Source organism: Epinephelus lanceolatus, chromosome 20, assembly GCF_041903045.1.
Source record: "Epinephelus lanceolatus isolate andai-2023 chromosome 20, ASM4190304v1, whole genome shotgun sequence".
Lineage (NCBI taxonomy): Eukaryota > Metazoa > Chordata > Actinopteri > Perciformes > Serranidae > Epinephelus > Epinephelus lanceolatus.
In genome coordinates, this window is record NC_135753.1 from 1,859,972 (window position 1) to 1,881,051 (window position 21,080).

General features: G+C 41.0%; 1 protein-coding gene across 3 annotated transcripts in view; it reads right to left on the reverse strand.

Moving 5' to 3' along the window:
- LOC117264993 (ATP-binding cassette sub-family D member 3) overlaps positions 1 to 21,080 on the reverse strand; it is an 88,002-nt gene that overhangs the window by 27,071 nt on the left and 39,851 nt on the right. For all 3 annotated transcript variants that reach the window (XM_078162983.1, XM_033639352.2, XM_033639351.2), the window contains exons 9-13: positions 19,489 to 19,631; positions 19,332 to 19,401; positions 18,684 to 18,753; positions 2,290 to 2,387; positions 1,738 to 1,829 (exon numbers count right to left, since the gene is read on the reverse strand). In XM_078162983.1, coding sequence (XP_078019109.1) covers positions 1,738 to 1,829; positions 2,290 to 2,387; positions 18,684 to 18,753; positions 19,332 to 19,401; positions 19,489 to 19,631 — 473 coding nt within the window. The remainder of the gene's footprint in view (positions 1 to 1,737; positions 1,830 to 2,289; positions 2,388 to 18,683; positions 18,754 to 19,331; positions 19,402 to 19,488; positions 19,632 to 21,080) is intronic.

Below are 21,080 nucleotides of genomic sequence, written 5' to 3' on the forward strand. Positions count from 1 at the left end.
TAAAGAGTCAGAAGACCTTGAACTATTGGGCATGTATTCAGCTTCTACTTTTTGGAAAAATACATACGTGGGTTGGGTGCCTACCTGTATACTGGAAATGTAAGTAAGAGATAACGTTTATTTTTTTATTTATTACAGCTGACAAGACATCTAGGTGCACGCCCCCCAACGGCAGCATGCCTCGACGCATGTGGACTGCGAGGGCCCGTTCATCGCTGCTTGCAGCTTTAATATTATTATTATATTTGTCTAAACAATGCTTTAATAAGAATCCTTCAGCAAAGTTAAAAGTAATTTGTGGGAACACAGGGTTACCTTAAAGCATATACGATGAAATGCTTATACACAAAAGCATACAGGAGTGCTACTACTGCTATTACTACTTACTATTATTATTAATAATAATAATAACATACTTACATAATTATAGTTTTCTCTTGGTCATTGTTTTCTCTCTCTGTCTCTCTCCTTCAGTCTACTTCACTTTGAAGTTCTACTACTTCTGCATACTTCCGGCTACAGAAACCATTCAGCTACTTAACTGTTAAGCTCGTAAAGATACACTGAGTAACTTTTAAGAAAATAACTTTGTGTCATATTTGCTGAAACTGTCACTACATTCTGAAAGAAGTGCATGAGACAGATAGTCTGGGGAAAAAAATCCTGTCCCTCCTTCTCCCCTACTGCCTCTAATCACAGATGCTAGATTCTGCCTGCAGCAGGGTCAGCAACAACCAGTTAGAGCTGAGAAGTCTCGAACACAGCTGTCAGTCACTCTGTGATTTTTGGTTAAACTGTCAAACTAGGCAGCAGTCAAGATTCTGTGACTGCATTGCCTATATCTGGCCTCAATGTGTTCAAAATGAGAAAGATGGTCCAGTGGGTGGGCAGTGCTTGGTACTTCTGTTAAACTGTATCCAACAATGGTGGTTGGCGTACAAACTATCTTATTTTACAGCTAAATAGTTCACTAAATTATATTTCTGAAAACATTTGAGATGAGAAAAAGGCAATGCAATGACATGGTTTTGATTTATATTTGATCAGCACTACCTAGTTTGACAGTTTGGTCGAAGTTTGCAAGCAATGATTGACATGACTGACAGCTGCATTAGAGACATCTTGGCTCTGATTGGTTGTTTTTGTTCACATGCAGTAAAGCCATTAGAAAAAAAAGTGGCCTTTAGCTGTTGTAACAATGGCAGGGGAAAAGGAAAGAGGTGCCTTCCAAACACTAATGTATGCTCTCAAAATTTTTTTTCCCAGAAAGAGGACCACTTCAGCTGAGGAATTCCCACAAAATTACTGGAGATAGCACATCTGTCCATCGATATTCAACCATCCAAACGAAATGGAACCTATACTTTTAAGTGGTTTTTACCAGGGCAATATGAGAAAAATATGCAATAATGTTGTTGAGTATCACAATAACTATATGGCTTGCAGTAAATGAAGACATAAAGTGCTGTCAGTTCTGCCTTTCTGTCACTTTCACTATACTGCCAACATTCAACAAATTGCTTGTTGAATAAAAAAATTAAAGAATGACAGCTACATTTTGAAGCGCAGTTTTCTACTGATACTCTCTTTCAACTAACTGAAATCCCTTCTTTTGCCATTTGTTTATCTCCCAAGTTGACAAAGAGATGATAATTTAAAAAACAAACAAACAAAAAAACTGCTCAAGTTAAATAAGTTTAGTATTCACATTTTGTATGATTTTACTGGAACACTTACCCTGCGAGGCGGGTCATCTCTCGGCCAGCCAGTACAATCCTGCCCAGAGCCTGGGACATTCTCAGGAGCATCCTCCCGCTCTGGTAGTAGTCCTGCAAGTCACACATTAGTTAAACCCCAGTTAAACCACAAAGCATGTACTGCAAGCTGTACTGTTTAATATATGTTCTTCTATAAGGAAGCCACTGGTGTTTCTTCATTTTATAATTGCATCATTGGTATAAGACATATTTATTATCGCCAAAAAGACCTGATTGCTGTGTGCTGATTCAGCTGTATGTGCTGACTGGTTTGACAAGTTTGTACTGCATTGACACAAGGCCAAACTTAAGTACATTTCCATCCAAAGTCAAAACTGATGTCTCAGCTTCATTTAGAGTAAAACTCCAAAGGAGCAAACCCTGTAATGCATTCAACAGATTATTATATTTTTAAGGTCAAAGTTTTGTTTTGCCATCAACCATGTGAATCTACATTATCTTACTTGGGTTTACTAGAGGTTGTGTGTATGTGTATGTGTGTGTGTATGTGTGTGTGTGTGATTTCTCTGACCTCCAGCAGCTCAGAGTGTGTGCTGTGCAAGTGACGGGGGTGTGACAGGTTCAGGAATGGCCGGCTAACCACCAGGTAGCCCACCACAGTGGCCAGGTCTGCAGAGGAACAGCATCAACACAAGGAACAGGGAAAAAGAGAGCAATCATTTTTTTGAGCGCGCTTCATTTATAAACATGGTTCTCACAATCATTGTACTGCTTTTATTTACACTAATTCTAAAAAAATTCCCCAACACATGGCCTGAGACGATGGTGTTTTCTCTCACCATTACTGCTATGGAGTAGGGAGCCGTGATGTGCACATTTTCCCACCGGTTAATAAACCTGTGACAACACTGGAGTTACCATTTACACCGGACATTTTACAAGACAAGATTTCCGTCAGATGACGCTCAATAACTGTAGAGTGCTGTATTAAGTTTTTGCTTACGCAAACCAAACATTTCCTACTGCTGCGGCTTCGCATTCAAACCATTTAACTGGCAAAACACAGGTAACTTTCACTATGAAATTGTCACAGGAAACACAATGTGTTTGACAGTAAGATTAGCACAACATCCTTCATCAAAAATGTATCTCCAAAACAACAGACATTTTCAGTTGTTGACAACACAGCAGTTTAAAATATTGAAGGATTAACAGTCAGGAGCAGCCACAGTGACATGTTAGATAAAAAGTTGCACACCTCAAACTTCTAAGCCATGTAATCAACTCCTTGTCCCTCACTAACGTTATCAGGTTCCCTATTAGAACTGGGTTCAAATACGAAATGTTGTCAGATAGGCTCTTTTGCTTTTCGTATTGACACAAAATCATCTGCCATTGCCTTGTGGGTCAAGTCTCCCTCCTTACTCTTGTAACATGGTAAGTGGAATGTGACTCCTGCTACACTGTACTGCGACTCTGTAACTGCATTATGATGTAGACACTTTCAGTTTATCATGTTCATCGTTTAACCAAGTATTGATTTAACCCTTACATTTGGCAGGCTGTAGGGGGGAGGGGCATTAAGTATCTGCACTACATATCATGAGAAAGTCTTAAAGGGATACTGCACCCAAAAATGAAAATTCAGCCATTATCTACTCACCCAAATGCCGGGAGGCTCAGGTGAAGTTTTAGAGTCCTCACAACACTTGCGGAGATCCAAGGGGAGAGGAGGCAGCAACACAACTCCACCTAATGGAGGCTTACGGCGCCCCAGATTCAAACGTCCAAAAACACATAATTGAAACTACAAAATATCTCCATACTGCTCGTCCGTAGTGATCCAAGTGTCCTGAAGCCCTGATATAAAAAGTTGTTTGGAAAAACGTCATTTGAACTCAGTTTTTAGCTTCATTGTAGCCTGTAGCTCTAACTGCCTCTCTGTACACCGCGCTCACGTGAGTAAGCGAGGCCCGCCAGGGACATTATTTAGAATTACCTTACACACACACACATGTGAAATGCTCTTACATACACTACTGAAACACTCTCACACACACTACTGAAAAATTATTCACTCAGGAGATCGGTGGCAGCAGCAGGGGGCAGAGACAAAAAGCTGTGGTCAAGTTGGACAGTTTCCAGCAGCCTTCAGTCTTCTTCTTCTTCTTTTTGTTTAATTGCAGTTAGCAATTAGCGTTTGAGGTGCATTATCGCTGTCAGCTATATTGGAGTGTGGACCATCTTTACAGAAAGTCGCAGAAACATCTTGTTAGATCTAATTCACATTTCTTAAAATGTTCTCAGACTCATATCAGTTTGTACACAGTCTCTCCAGTTGTTTTAATTATGACATTAAACTGTTCTACATGTGATTTGTGATTTCTATTCATGGTGGTTCAACCTCAGTGTGACATGAATTCTCATGTAAATCAGCATCATATCATTTTGCTGCAGTATATAAATGAGCTGAGCAGACCTGTCCCTCTAAACTGCATCAATAAATTGAATATATTAATAGTCAAACACAAAGTAAAGAGGACAACAGCTGTATCATATTATTGATCTGTCAGATATTCAGACTGTCAGGGCTTCACATCTGTACACGTTTTTAACAATCATATGACTTCCCAGAAGTTTTTGTGTTGATAAAAACTTCCACAATAAAATCAGTGCGATGTTAATATATATTAGACAACAACTATGATATATTGTATGCAGTTTATGATCTGTAAAACTGATGTATTTAGTCCCTGATCACTCCCTGTCACAACATGTATTCTGTTAACACAATGACCCTTTAAAATCAGACAAATAAAATTAAAATAACTCCTGTTCAACAAAATAGAAAATAATAATAATAATAATGATAATACATTTTATTTATAGAGCGCTTTTCAAAGTTCTCAAAGTCACTTTACAGAAACGGAAAAGTTTTTGTAAAACGTCATATAATAGAGTCAACATCTAAACCAATCAGCTGTTAGATCAGGTGAGAACCAGGCGTTTGCCATCATGCCCTGGTTCTTGCAGTTGGTGGAGAGCAACTGCGGCGCCTGGCTCAGAAAACTCTGTCTGCCTCAATCTCGCGAGGTTATCGTTGCTCAAGTGTGCATGACATCAGAGCAAGTCAGGATCAAGTCAGACACAAATCTAATCCACATGCATTGTGTGCCGATAGCTGGTAATCGATTTTGCGCAGGCCTGGCTCATCTCAAACGAGCCTAATGATGCTACGATAGCATCTCGACTCAGACAGGCTGCAGATTGAAGGATATGAATCTGAACAGCCATTTGACAGTCTGAACTACTACTTATTTAGTTGTAGTCTTGTTTTCGTCATGAAAATAGGTTATTAACATTATTAGATTTTCATTAGAATTATTAGAACACACATACACACGAGCAGCAGGGAATTAGTGCGTTAGGTAGCAGCGCTGTGTGTGACTTATGCGCTGATTGAGTGGTGGGTGATCGATTTGCCTGACATCGATTGATTTAGTTTCAGCACCGCGGTAGCAGACAACTCCTGTTAAGAGCTTCTTAAAGAGCGATCTTAAAGGGATAGTGCACCCAAAAATGAAAATTGTGAAGTGATGTGAGGACTCTAAATCTTCACCTGAGCCTCCCTCGGTATATGGGTGAGTAGATAATGGCTGAATTTTCATTTTTGGGTGCACTATCCCTTTAAGATCGCTCTTAAGAAGCTCTTAACAGGAGCTGTCCACTACTGCAGTGCTGAAATTAAATCAATCGATGTCAGGCAAATCGATCACCCACCACTTAACACATACAGCGCTGCTACCTAATGCACTAATTCCCTGCTGCTCGTGTGTATGTGTGTTCTAAGCTAGAGTGCTTCATGCTACGTTTTGCTATGTTTTTTCGGGGCGTGCCCCTGCATTCCAACATACAGTACACTGCAGAGTCGAAAATCCCGTTTCATTTCGCAGTAAAATTTCAGAAAGTGATTCCTGAAGGGAACATGAAAAAAAACTGCCTTATTCTACATATTTTCGTATGTCAGTAAAATAAAAAATATTTATGACATTAAGGGAGCAATAAGCGAAATCGTTTCACCGCTAGGTTCGCTGTTGTGCACTGCCTGTAGAGCAAAACAAAGTGTGTCATGAGCCACTCCTTCCTCTACCTCTGCTCTCCAACAGAGTGCTAACATCCCCACGCTTCTCCACCAGGCTCAGTGAGTCGGAGCCGAGAAGCATGGGGACGTTAGCGTTAGCACTAGTCTGCTGCCATGCTAACGTTCCAGGAGCCTGCTTCTCGGCTCCGGCAAGCTCTAGCGTGGGGACGTTAGCGTTAGCACTAGTTGGCTGCCATGCTAATGTTCTGGGAGCCTGCTTAAGCGTGGGGACGTTAGCGTTAGCACTAGTTGGCTGCCATGCTAACGTTTCAACTCTCCTCCGTGAGACCCCGGCTCCAGCTCACGGAGAAGAGGGGAATGTTAGCGTTAGCTCTCAGAGTTAGCACTAGAGCTACTACGGCTACTGGAGTAGCTTGCAGCTATGGAGCATTTCTACCAGCTCTTCTAGTCACTGAGCCTCGCCTCCATTTCAGCAAATATATTGCATTTATTACAGGTACCATCATCATTGTACCATCACATGACCGTACATGAACGCGCAGCCGGACCGGCTTGTAAACAATGGGCTGGAGATCAACACAGAGAGAGGGTGTGTGAGGTCATGCTATACTCCAGATGAAATTACACCTCTTTTTCTTCACATAGCAATTTTTTAATTCCTTCAATCTAGAAATGATCAATTTCGCTTATTGCTCCTTTAATGTGTCCTCCTCTGACTGTCACTGCCTGTTGCAGCAGGTAGAGAGAGGAGGGGCTGTTAACAATCTGCACAATTTTAAAAATTCATAGCAAACTCAGATAAACAGCTATGGCACGTACAGTGCAACTTTAATTTTAGCTTCTTAATAATTATTAGCTATTAATGTAACGAGCACACTGTGGTTATGTAAAATGTGCTGGCAGACTTCAGACAAACTAGCTGAAATGTAGTTTTTCATGCTGTCTGGGGTGTGTCTCTGGCTCTCTGGGGGTGCTGGCCATTGCAGCCCCAGGTCCTTGGGCCTGCGTGGTGTCCTGCGGCCTCTGCGGCTCCCTGGGTGTGGGGTCTGGGCGCTCCTGCGGTCTTGGGGTGCCATACCGCCCGCCTTCCCCCGCAGGGCTGGCCCTGGACCCTGGTGATGGTTTTCATAAACACATTGGGAGGGTTCAAATACACGCATGCATGTTCGATACTTCAGCTCCGTGACGCATCGCAAAGAACCCATGGGATCACTTAAAAGGGGCCCACTTGCTTCTCGAACCTACCACACTGCGCTGGCAACTCTTCTCCACAATCGGGCTTTCCTCCTCCACCAGGACTCTCACATTTTTGGTGTTCAGTATAGACTTCTCTTTTGTTTTTGTTTTTCAGTACAGTATAGTAGACGTGTATATGTTTATTTTTGATAATCTGTATGGAGCACAACCTCAAGGCCACAATACATCAGCTACACTGCCTGTTTCTCCTCTGTTTTTTTGTTTGTTTGTTTGTTTTTTCCTCCTTCTTCTCCGCATGCACTGTCGTTATATAACTCAGGACTTAAGCACCTGCCCCTCAATCCCCCCTGCTTGTTCCTTACTTTCCCCTTGGCACACTTTGGTGTATCACGGCCCTCTCTGGCTCATATTAGGAAGTTTTTCCAATAAAGGCTGATAGGCTAGTCTCCAGGGAGGGTGGGTGACGGTCACAACCACGCACAGTATGGGTATAAAATACCTGACTGCAAGATTAACTTTGCATCGATCTTCATAAGAAGCTTACACCCTTTCGTGGCGCTAAGTTACGAAGACCAATGTAGACAGGTAGAAGAAAAAAACAACAAAAAAACAAAAACAATTCTCTGCTCTGTATCGCGTACGGCGGAGTTCTGCCACACACACAGGTGAGCACGCTAGAGCGGCTCGGGCCATATTTTCCTGACCAAACCTGACCCCAAGCCCGGTGCAGTTTGTCAGCTGACAAAGTTATTGTTATGTGTGTAAATAACCATCAACAGACTGCTGTTACGCACAGACAAACACGCTGCTCGCACAGCAGCTTAACATGGCACTCTTGGTGCTGAGATTGTGTTGCGTTCAGGCGTTGTCACCTAAATAACAACATCCAGTACTTAAATCGGTCATAGCACAAAACAGCAGCATGTCAAGTGACTTTTTACTTTTATTATATTCAATAAAATTGTATTTTCCTAAATCTTGAGACACCTCATATGTAAGCTAGACAGACATTTCACCTGCTCATTACTGTGCACACATGTACTATATGTACTTAGTCCTAAAGAGCCCTTCTGGTGCCAGTACACTTTAACCTCTTGTACTCCACCCCCATTTTGTAGCGAAAACACCTAAAATGACATACCCAGATTAAAATGACTGTAGCTTCTGAACCGCTCTGACTACATGCATGAGGTCTTGCCAGAAAGAAAACTCTCTTAAGTTTCTTGTGAAAGTGTCAGAAACACTGTAGGTGATACAGAGACAGAGCAAAGGGCCTCTGAAATCAGTAAAAAGTTGAAGATTTTGCCTAAAAAAAAAAAAAAGATTTTCAGGATTAATAACTGTATGTGGCTTCATCTGAGCAGGTAAATGACACTGTGGGGGCTGTAGGCACACTATCAATGAACATTTGTTTCAAATTTGAAGAAAATTGCTCAAAGTATGACTATTCTACAGTGTTTTTCCATGAAAAGATCCAGGCGGAGCTCCAAATGACAAGAGTGCTCACTCCGCTTCAAAACAGTACTATCAGTGATCAAACAACACTCAGCCAGCTTCAAACATCGTACCTTATTGAAATCAGGTGTGATTATGATAGCTGATGTTGTTTATGACACAGAAACACCATAAAATATCACCAAATAAAGCCATATGAAACGTGAAAGTTGTGATCCCACTTTCTAGGCGGTATATCTCGGCCAAAAATAGTGGTGGAAGTGAGACTCTTACCTTTTATAAAAGATCTAAGTCTCCACTCACAGCTCCGCATGAGATTGCGAATAAACCTTTAACCCTATGGGCCCTAGGCGTTTTTGGGGTATTTTTACTGCCTTTACTTTTAAGCTCATATCACTGTCATTATAAAGGCTACATACACATGCTATATCTTAGCTCTTTTTTTTCAGGACAATGTGGGCTATCCAGATTTGCCATTTCATGTCCTTCTATGTGCCTGTATTTTATATTATTTTTTATATCAATGAAAAAAACAAATCTGTGTTACTAAATTCTTACATTTTTACATGTATCTCACCATAGCAAGTTGGAAGAAGACATATTCTGCCATATATGAAGAGGGGAGACTCTCTGGAATCTGGCAATATAAGAACCATGATGGTGGGACATTCTGTCACTTCACAGCCGTCCAAAACATGTGGTTTGTGCCAGGCGGACATGATTGCCAGTATTTTTCATTATTGCAAGAAATTCCACTGACTCATTCACAAGTCAAAAATGTGTTTTATCTGAAAGAAACAATATTTACATCTAAGATAATAGAAAAATACTCAACCAAGTGCAATGATGTCCTCCAAGATAATATTTGCCACTTTGTTTGTAGTAAACAAAGTTTGTTGTTGTTTTTCAGTTTCAGTTATATATTGGGGGGACATTCTGGGCATTGGAGGGGGGGCATGTCCCCCTCAATGTATATGGTGACTACGGCCCTGTCATGCATGCATAATTAGGCTACAGTTGTCTGGGTGCGCAAAGGTGAAGTGGCTGGTCTTATCATACAAAGTCTGATGGAGTGTCAACTGGACAATATGGAGATATTTGCATCTTGAAAGCTAGACTACAAATGTGGATAGACAGGGAGAAACACACGCAAGCCTAAGATGTGGTAAGATACGATATCCCTCACTATATGAAGTGACTGATAACAAGATCTCTATAATGGATTGTAAAGAAATTCGTCAGGTTTTTATTTTGTAGACAACTGATCTGGATTTATAGCATGATGGGATGACAGCACAATGATATGTGTGGTATCATTGGAAAGCTCTGCTCCTGCGCTTTCATGTGATATGCGTGGCATTTCTGTGCGAGCCTGCATTCTCGAGTAATCCATCCAAGAGTAATGTGTGTGCAGAGCTGTATGAAAGCTCTGTTATACATAATTTTAGTGTAACTTTATTTTTCGCTATGAAAACATTGGACTACTGACAAGTGCTTGGTCTTCTCAGAAAGCTACAATTCCGCTGTTTCACGTGATATGCATGGCTTCTTGCTATGACACACGGTCCTGGAGAAAATCAATAGAGAAGAACAGGTGTGAATTTAGACGCACTATGCGTCGTTCGGGCCCATAGGGTTAACTTTGCCCCTCGAAAAACGGCATGACATGACTTGTCACCACTCATCGCGATTTTGGACTTCGTGTGTTTAGGCTGCTCTGGTGCGAAATCCATAAAACATAAAAGAAAAACAATGTCATTTTTGAAAAGCCGAGAGCTTCCTGAATCCAGCGATACCAAACATCACATGATTTGATGACGTAGTGTGCCTTAACAGAGGAGGGAGGGATCGTGGACGCTGGTGTCCGAGCGGAGTTAGAGAAGTTAAGCCCTGCACTGTCACTGCACTGTCATTTTTGTGTAGGAATTAAGCTACAATACATGACATATGTTGTTTTAATTAATAAATACAGTGTGAATAAAGATTACATAACATAAAAATAACTGCAGTCTTTGTTACTTGATAGCCGCTTAAACAATTTTTATAGGGCAAGTAAAAACTGACTTGCCCGACAGGGCAAGTGAAAAAAAACCTTAGCGTTGAACCCTGAGTTGTTTGTGTGAGAAGATTTCAGTAGTGTATGTAAGAGTATTTCGGTAATGTATACGAAAGCGTTTCAGTAGTGTGTGTGAGAGCATTTCAGTAGTGTATATGACAGTGTTTCAGTAGTGTGTGTGAGAGCATTTCAGTAGTGTATATGAGAGCATTTCAGTAGTGTATATGAAGGCATTTCAGTAGTGTGTGTCAGAGCATTTCAGTAGTGTATATGAGAGCGTTTCAGTAGTGTGTGTGAGAGCATTTCAGTAGTGTATATGAAAGCATTTCAGTAGTGTGTGTGAAAGCATTTCAGTAGTGTGTGTGAGAGCATTTCAGTAGTGTATATGAGAGCGTTTCAGTAGTGTGTGTGAGAGCATTTCAGTAGTGTATATGAAAGCGTTTCAATAGTGTATATGTGAGGATTTCAGTAGTGTATAGGCCCGTTTCCACTGAAGAAGTTCCTGGTACTATTTGGGGGACAGGAACTACTACAAGAACGTCCTCTCGTTCGGCCCTCTCAACCGCCGTTTCTCCACTGAGAGAGTGGAGTACGAGGAGGGCTCCTGTAAAGTTACGGGCTCTGGATGTGACGTAATTGTTGCGTGACCATTTACCGGGGCGACGTAGGGATGCCGTTAGCTGATAGCCCTTAGCGGTGTCTGTAACAACTCACTAAATGGCCTGTGAAAAAAAAAAAATTTTCCAGCGGATGTCTTAGTTACAACATGATTGAGCTAACTGGAGTAGTTTCATGTCGTATCCGACAGCGGGAGGCTTTTAACAGATGACATCCTGATATTAGCCTGCTGTTAGCTGTCCCTGTCAGCTGCAGCCACTGATGCTTTCTAGACATCGTGATTTCCCAAAACTGAATAAATACCACACATAGCAACATAAAACTGCTTTGCTAGCTCAATCATGTTGTAACTAAGATATCCGCTGGAAAGAATATTTTTTTCACGGGCCATTTAGTGAGTTTTTTTTACATGGCAGAGAAAGCTATATGAACGAGCTAATCCTCATCTGCTGAGTTTTAAAAAATGCTGGCTATTTTGTTGCTTTCTGTTGTCGTCACATCCCTCCTTGAGTATATCCAATCAGCACCAAGTAATCCCCAAGCCCCAGCCGGGAGTCTTTCGGGGCCGTTCTGAGTACCTACCCCGAGGCAGGGACTTGTTTAGCCCCCGTAAAAGTTCCGGAACTCTGTCCTTCAGGGGTGGTTCCTGCGGTGGAGACACGCACCAACGACCCCGGCCCCGTAAAATTATCCCGAAGTTCCTGCGGTGGAAACGGGCCTTATATGAAAGTGTTTCAGTAGTGTGTGTGAGAGCACTTCAGTAGTGTGTGTGGGAGCATTTCAGCAGTGTGTGTGAGAGCGTTTCAGTAGTGTGTGTGAGAGCGTTTCAGTAGTGTATATGAGAGCATTTCAGTAGTGTATATGAGAGTGTTTCAGTAATGTGTGAGAGCATTTCAGTAGTGTAAATGAGAGCATTTCAGTAGTGTGTGTGAGAGCATTTCAGTAGTGTGTGTAAGACAGCATTTCAGTAGTGTATATGAGAGCATTTCACATGTGTGTACAGTACAGGCCAAAAATTTGGACACACCTTCTCATTCAATGCGTTTTCTTTATTTTCATGACTATTTACATTGTAGATTCTCACTGAAGGCATCAAAACTATGAATGAACACATGTGGAGTTATGTACTTAACAAAAAAAGGTGAAATAACTGAAAACATGTTTTATATTCTAGTTTCTTCAAAATAGCCACCCTTTGCTCTGATTACTGCTTTGCACACTCTTGGCATTCTCTCGATGAGCTTCAAGAGGTAGTCACCTGAAATGGTTTTCCAACAGTCTTGAAGGAGTTCCCAGAGGTGTTTAGCACTTGTTGGCCACTTTGCCTTCACTCTGCGGTCCAGCTCACCCCAAACCATCTCGATTGGGTTCAGGTCCGGTGACTGTGGAGGCCAGGTCATCTGCCGCAGCACTCCATCACTCTCCTTCTTGGTCAAATAGCCCTTACACAGCTTGGAGGTGTGTTTGGGGTCATTGTCCTGTTGAAAAATAAATGATCGTCCAACTAAACGCAAACCGGATGGGATGGCATGTCGCTGCAGGATGCTGTGGTAGCCATGCTGGTTCAGTGTGCCTTCAATTTTGAATAAATCCCCAACAGTGTCATCAGCAAAACACCCCCACACCATCACACCTCCTCCTCCATGCTTCACAGTGGGAACCAGGCATGTGGAATCCATCCGTTCACCTTTTCTGCGTCTCACAAAGACATGGCGGTTGGAACCAAAGATCTCAAATTTGGACTCATCAGACCAAAGCACAGATTTCCACTGGTCTAATGTCCATTCCTTGTGTTTCTTGGCCCAAACAAATCTCTTCTGCTTGTTGCCTCTCCTTAGCAGTGGTTTCCTAGCAGCTATTTGACCATGAAGGCCTGATTGGCGCAGTCTCCTCTTAACAGTTGTTCTAGAGATGGGTCTGCTGCTAGAACTCTGTGTGGCATTCATCTGGTCTCCGATCTGAGCTGCTGTTAACTTGCCATTTCTGAGGCTGGTGACTCGGATGAACTTATCCTCAGAAGCAGAGGTGACTCTTGGTCTTCCTTTCCTGGGTCGGTCCTCATGTGTGCCAGTTTCGTTGTAGCGCTTGATGGTTTTTGCGACTCCACTTGGGGACACATTTAAAGTTTTTGCAATTTTCCGGACTGACTGACCTTCATTTCTTAAAGTAATGATGGCCACTCGTTTTTCTTTAGTTAGCTGATTGGTTCTTGCCATAATATGAATTTTAACAGTTGTCCAATAGGGCTGTCGGCTGTGTATTAACCTGACTTCTGCACAACACAATTGATGGTCCCAACCCCATTGATAAAGCAAGAAATTCCACTAATTAACCCTGATAAGGCACACCTGTGAAGTGGAAACCATTTCAGGTGACTACCTCTTGAAGCTCATCGAGAGAATGCCAAGAGTGTGCAAAGCAGTAATCAGAGCAAAGGGTGGCTATTTTGAAGAAACTAGAATATAAAATATGTTTTCAGTTATTTCACCTTTTTTTGTTAAGTACATAACTCCACATGTGTTCATTCATAGTTTTGATGCCTTCAGTGAGAATCTACAATGTAAATAGTCATGAAAATAAAGAAAACGCATTGAATGAGAAGGTGTGTCCAAACTTTTGGCCTGTACTGTATGGGAGAGCATTTCAGTAGTGTGTGTGAGCATTTTACTTGTATGTGTAAGAGCGTTTCAGTAGTGTATGCGAGAGAATAATTTTTCAGTAGTGTGTGTGAGAGTGTTTCAGTAGTGTATGTAAGAGCATTTCACATGTGTGTGTGAGAAGTAATTCTGAATAATGTCCCTGGCAGCCCCTCATACATGAGCGCGGAGCACAGAGAGGCAGTCAGAGCTACAGTCTACAATGAGGCTAAAAACAGAGTTCAAATGACGTTTTTCCAAACATTTTTTATGTCAGGGCTTCAGGACACTTGGATCACTACAGACGAGCAGTATGGAGATATTTTGTGGTTTCAATTATGTGTTTTTGGACGTTTGAATCTGAGGCGCCATAAGCCTCCATTAGGTGGAGTTGTGTTGCTACCTCCTCTACCCTTGGATCTCCGCAAATGATGTGAGGACTCTAAAAGTACACCTGAGCCTCCATCAGCATATGGGTGAGTAGATAATCGCTGAATTTTCATTTTTGGGTGTACTATCCCTTTAAGGGGGGGGGGGGGCGGTGGATCAAGTACCCAGGTCATGCCAGCATTCAAAACTAAATTGATACATTATATCAAACTCCAAAATGGCAGCCTACATGGACAGAGACACTGGCCATGAGGTAAGTGTTGTTATTTTTCTTGTTAATTATGTTTTGGGGGGGATTTGTTTGTCCACTTATGACCTATTTGGACAAGTACTACACTATGTAAACAAATATCACCAAAGTTTTAAACAATACACCTGAAAAAAGCAGGTTAATGTGTGTTTGGTTTTTTTTTCAGGATTATATGCCCTACAGTTAAATTATTGTAAAGACCTCCCTCTCTCTGCCTTCTGCTTCTGAGGTTAGTTTGGCTTCCAGTACTATGGCTGGATTGCACCAACAAGGTTTAATTTAATCTAAGATTAGCTCTAATCAAAGATTAGTAAAACTAGGTTTAAAATGAGTTAATCCAGGTTTAAAATTAAGCAGAGCTTTGTTGCACCATTTAAAATTAATCTCAGTTTAGTAAAACTCAGTTTAACTGAATTTAAACTTAGTTTAAACTGATTTAAATCAATAGGGATAATTGTGGATATCGAAATTAAAATTAATAATTAAATATGCAATTAAATATATAGGCTACATCGGAAGCGTGCTGTCAGGACCCCGGATTTATAAAAAAAAAAAGAGGGAGACTGTTTCAACGGGTGCTTTTCCGTTTTCCGTTTAAACGTTACATTGTTGCTAGCTAGCAAAAACGTTAGCCTAACGTCAATTGTGACAGATCGGCTACGTTATGGCTCGGCAGAGAAGCTCAAACTTTTCCTCCTTTGAAAAAAACTCGCTGACCGAATTAATGGAGCAATATGGGCAAATAATAGAAGACAAGAAAACGGACAACAGCACGGTGAAAAAGAAAGATACCGCTTGGCAGCAACTGGCTGACAGTTTTAACGGATCGACTGGAGTGAAAGAGAAAAGAGACATCTCTCAGCTTAAAGCTTGCTGGAAAAACTTAAAAACAAAAGCCAAAAAAGATGCGGCGACTGTGAGACAAGAGATGTTCATCACAGGAGGAGGTCCTCCGCCAAAGAAAGATGATTCACTGGCGGAGAAAATCAATTCCCTCATCCCGCAGCAGATGGAGCCATTACAAAATCCGTATGACGACAACGGCATCTTGGACCAGCTCACTTCAGACTCACCCGGAGAAGATGGTAAGTAATCCAGTCACACTTTACTGACCTCAGTCAATAATCAGTTATTATTTGGCCTATCCAATTAATTTGTTTTTTTGTCATATATTTTGGTTTATGTTTTGATAGAGATCGTTTTAACACTGCAGCCAGTGCAGCAAGCAATTTCTATTTTTACTTTTCTTCAATGTGTATCTTCTCTGTGCTTCACAGCTTGAAAAAGACACTTGTTGACAGGTCAAGCTACTATTAGTTTATTGATGTTGCTTAAAGCAGTATTCAACCAGACATAGTTGGCAGTAATTGAATTATTATATGGAAATAGACTTTTCACCACAATGTCAGCAATTATTTACAAAAACATTTATTAATATAATTATTCAGAAAAGTGGTTCTGTATTAGAGTTTGCCTCACAGCATTCCCACTTGGATTGGCATTGTGCTCCTGGTCATCCTCTCTGTCCTCTCTGTCCTCATGTAGGTCCTCATCAGCTTCAAAGTGTAGCTCATCTCCACGCCTCTTTCCAAAGTTGTAGAGAACTGCAACTGCGACAATGACGGTCAAGGTGGTGTCCAGTTTTGTGCGCAGTCCATCTTTAATGCAGGGAAACCTTCTTTTCCATGCTCCAAAGAGTCGTTCTATCACTCCTCTGGCTGCAATGTGACGGGAGTTGTACCTTCTCTCTGCTGGTGTTTGAGGGTTCAGAAGTGGAGTCATCAGGTATGAGCGGCATGGATAACCATTATCCCCAAGGAGATGGCCCTCATAAGCTTGGTTCTCGAGGATGGCACAAAGCTGACTGTTGTCAAAGATCCTGCTGTCATGAGTTGATCCTGGCCAACGTGCTACAATGTTGGTTATTTCAGATTTTTGATCACACACCACTTGAACATTGATGGAGCAGTATCCCTTATGGTTGCGGAGAAGCTCTCCATTCACACCACCAGGATTCTGTATCGGGATATGTGTGCAATCAATAGCACCCAGCACCCCTGGAAATCCAGCTCGCCTGTAGAAACCAGCAGCTGTTTCCACTGTTGGAGAGAATCGGATGTACTGGTTCTTCAGAGATGCAATGGACCGAGACACTCTGCTGACAATACGGCAAACAGTTGAGTTGTGTAGACCGAACAGGTCTCCATCCACCCTCTGGAAACAGCCAGTAGCATAGAACCTCAGGGCAACCAGGAGTTGTAGCATCGGTGGTACAGCTGCATTTCTGTCACTGACATGTTTGACAGTTGGTCCAGTCTTCCTGTTCAGCTCCAAAACTGTTTCCTTGGTAAACCTGTATCTCACCAAAAATTCCTCTTCATCATAAAATTCAAGAGGACTGAGCCTGTCTCTCAGTTTTCTTCGAGGAACTTCATTATTTTGCTCTATCCACCTCAAAAATGCAGCCATTGTTAAAGTTAAACCTTCCCAACTGTCAGTTTAAAATTAATTCTCGATCACAGTTTAAACTGGAGTTTAAAGTTCTGGTGCAACAGAATTAAATTTAAACTTGGTTTAGAGGAAACATTATACTGAGGTTTAAAGAGAGGTTTAAATTTAATCTGTCTTAATTTTAAACTAGGTCTAAAGTTTGGTGCAACAGAATTTAAACTTAAACCATGATTTAATCTAATTTTAAAGTTAAACCTTGTTGGTGCAATCCAGCCAAAGAGTTGCTCCTAGTGATGAAATTCTGAGAAAATTCTTAGAATTGTGGCATTTTCTTAGAATTCCCCCTTAAAGTTAAGACTAGGTCTTTGTGAAGATAAAAGTTATTCACAGAGTGTCTTAAACCTTAAAAGAGCCCCTAAGATTAAACCTGTGAGGAGCAGGGAGGAGGACAAACGTGAGTAAATGAAATGCTACAGATTAGATTGTGCTGGGATATTATGTATGGGTGATGTACGCACACATTTCTCACCTAACACAATTGCGTCAGAAATAAAATGATCACAACACTGAGATATTTGAAAAACTGGAAAAATGCAACAATGCAGCACTAACATCACACTAACAATGGAAACACTTTTACAGTCAGCAGTTCATTTCATTTCCACTGGGTGTCCACACCTTGCGGGCTCACAAAGGGGCATGTCCGTGACAACCAATCACATCAGTTAAAGGATGCATCACACCTGGCAACAGGTCAACCACACCTCCTCACTCAGGTAAAAGTTTCTGTTCCGTCCTTGCTCAGAGTTGCTCTGACAACTTTCCTAAATCACTCCTAAGCTATGACTCCTTACTAAAGATTTTTAGGCTAAGTTAGGAGCTCTCTGAGAGTGTTCTCAGAACGTGAATATGGCTCCTGGCCTTGGAGCCACTGACTGGGTTGAAGAGGTTGTCAGTGAACTACCTGCACTTTTGACAACGCACACAAGTTTTGTGCATCTGCCTGTTTCTTCCAATCTGTTGTGAACTCTTGTGGTTTAGAAATTAATATGCTTTATCTTATGCTAACTTTATCAGTTTCTAACTTAAAATTCTATCTTCTGTGACAAATCTTAAATATCCAATATATTCAACTCAAGTAAAAAGAACTGCATTCAATTCATAATTCATTCTGTCAAGACCTGCTTGGCATGTCCCTAGATATTTCTGATGGTTGGACGTAAACAGTGGCTAGCCCATTTCTTCAGTAGTTTAGTGGTAAGATGACTGTCCTTTAATGCCAAGGTTAAGGGTTCAAATCCTGCAGGTCGTCTAAATTTTTGCATATTCCAGATTAGCTTTTGACACTTTCACACAGCAGCCCTGTTAGTGTATAAATTAATAGAAATGAGACGCATTGCAGATCTTGAGGAAAAATAAAAGAAAAGGAAAAATTCAATATAAATTTAAGGTCATAAACCACATCTAGGGAGTGACAATGTTTCCAAAGAAGAGCGTGGCTCAGCAGAGATTTGAACATAAATGAATAAACGTCTGTTCAATCATCATAAAACCTGTTTGTTATCATTAACACACGTGTCGTAAACTGTCATGGTCTTGATCCTTTGCAGCTTTTAACTTCTAACCATCCATGCTGGCTTGAACCCTGGACTTGCCAATTGCAGCTATATTTATCTTTGTGTTTTTGTTTGCTAACCTTTTTTTCTAGATATTTAATATGAATTATTGTACGTTTGGTACAGGAAGGCAAATGAATAAATATCAGGGGTATGCCCTAAATAATGTCAGTTAAAGAGATATGCCTACTTACACTTAGCAATTATGCTGTCCACAAATCCCATGGAGAAGCGAAAGAAGATAAAATTATGCAAGTGGTCCACCTGAAAGAGAAAATACATATGTTCAAATTCTTAATTTAGGAAATCTCATAGTGATAAAGGCTCTCAAAAAACTTTGTTTCCTGGTGTGAAAAGAAGTTTAGAAAAGAAGTATGTGATGTTTTCCTGTACGACATACTGCTGTGTCCTTTCTCTTGTAGCTTGTGCAACCAGAGGTTCCGGTTTTCAGAGTGGTAAAAAGCCTCAAATGTTTACCACCTTTCAGTAAATTGTTCAAAGGCAGAGGGATTTACCTACTTGACAACAAGTCTTGGACCTGGTTGATAATGACTGGGAAAACAGCATTGCTGTTGCAGGATAATTCAACCCCTGAAAATATAGTTTTTGCTTTCCAATGGTTTAACTTCTCACCTTGCTGCAGTGATGTGCAGGTATAGTCTGAGACACCACGAGACAGTGTTACATGTGCAACGAAACACACTCTTGACACAACCTCACCACACCAATCAGATGCTGGCTGTGGTCAGAGGTGACACCCAGTCATTCTACTGTAAATGATCAATGAGACCCAGCTGTGCACATTTTCACCTTGTGGGAAATACTGCTAAACTGTTACCCACCAGTTTCTTGAATGCCATGTGAATGGTCTGTTTTTCCCTCATGTTCCCATTGTAGAAGGCAATCTCTTCACTAAAGAGAAGGAGAAATATCAGTGTAGTGTTGTAGTAGTAAACAGCTGTACAATAATAGGACTGGAGCAGTTACTGTTGTGTTTACCTATTGGTGATGAGGCGAGAGTTGACATAACGGTACTCTCCTTCATACCGCTGCTCGGTGACTGTCATCTTGCCTATGGGCCTTCGCAGTCTGGTCAGGAACAGTCCTGAGATCAGTAGGTAGGTCATCATGACGGCTGGGCCCTACGTAAGAGACGTGGACACAACAAAGTAATTTCCTGTTCTATTGTGAAAATGATGTCATCGTGTATGTAGCTGGACAATGTGTGCTACATATAGAAAATAAAGGAAAAACAGGTGACTTCCAAATTAGGGTGATTCCTTGACACTCTGAGTCCCCGTTGGCAGGCAGAGGGCAAACACACTAGTTCATGTATTCTTGAAGTCCATTGTCATCCTATAGCACTTTTTAGTGCAAATGAAATGTTCAGCATTGATCAAAAATGATATAGGCCAATATCCCAGCATCCAAGAAGAATAAACTAAAAAGGAGGAGTCACTTCCCTACCAGTTGACAGATAACATCGGTATAAAATGTACTACTATACTCAATTTTGTTTTAAAATGTATTTTTATGAAAATGTCGGCTCCTATATCCTGAGGACTTATGTCTCACTTCCTGGTTTCCAAAAAAGGCGGGGAATCTTGCTCAAGTACTGATAAGCTTTCTTTTTTTGTTGATAAATTCATATTGCTATCAGGTGTGTCTCAACCATTACCTGTCAGCTCCATAGCCCTTTTAAATTAAAACTAAATAAGAATTATGGTTTTAAAGGAGTATTTTGATCAGCATAATGAGAACTCTTAGCAACATTGGAAACTAAAACTGCTACTCACTTTGACTACTGTGAAATGAATAATATATCACTTTGTCAGCTCCGTGAGACATCAGCTCCATCAGGTGTTACCTCTAACATCATGCTGACAGAGGTGGCAACACAATTTAATTACTGACTGACCCATACATGTTGACACATTTTTGTACTGCAATATGAAATTTCAATATATTTCATACTTCAAACCTAGTTGTAAGTGATGGTGTCTATTGACTTGTGTTTGAAAGTTGGTCAGTTTGGTTACGAAGTCACATCTCCTCAGAAAGTATGAGGAAAGTTTTCCACATAAATGCTGATTTCTGGAAAAAAAACCCCTGAAACAATCTGTTTTATATTATAGTGTACACAACATTCAAAATGTATGTTTGTGAGCACTTCTCCTTTTCCAAGATAATCCATCCACCTGACAGGTGTGACGTATCATGATACTGATTAAACAGCATTGTTACTACACAGGTGTACCTAGGGATGGTCACAATAAAAGGCCATACTAAAATGTGCAGTTTCATCACACAGCACAATGTCACATATGTCGCAAGTTTTGAGGAGTGTGCCCCTGGCATGCTGACTGCAGGAATGCCCACCAAAGTTGAGCCCTCGAACTGAATGTTTTTTTCACTACCATAAGACATCTCCAATGTTGTTTCTGTTAATTTGGCAGTACATCCAGTTCCCAAACACTTCCTGAGTGTTTAAAGAAATGATGTAACACAGTGGCAAACATGCCCCTGTCAAATTTCTTTGGAATGTGTTGAGGGCATCAAATTCAGAATGAGTGTATATTAACAAAAAAACA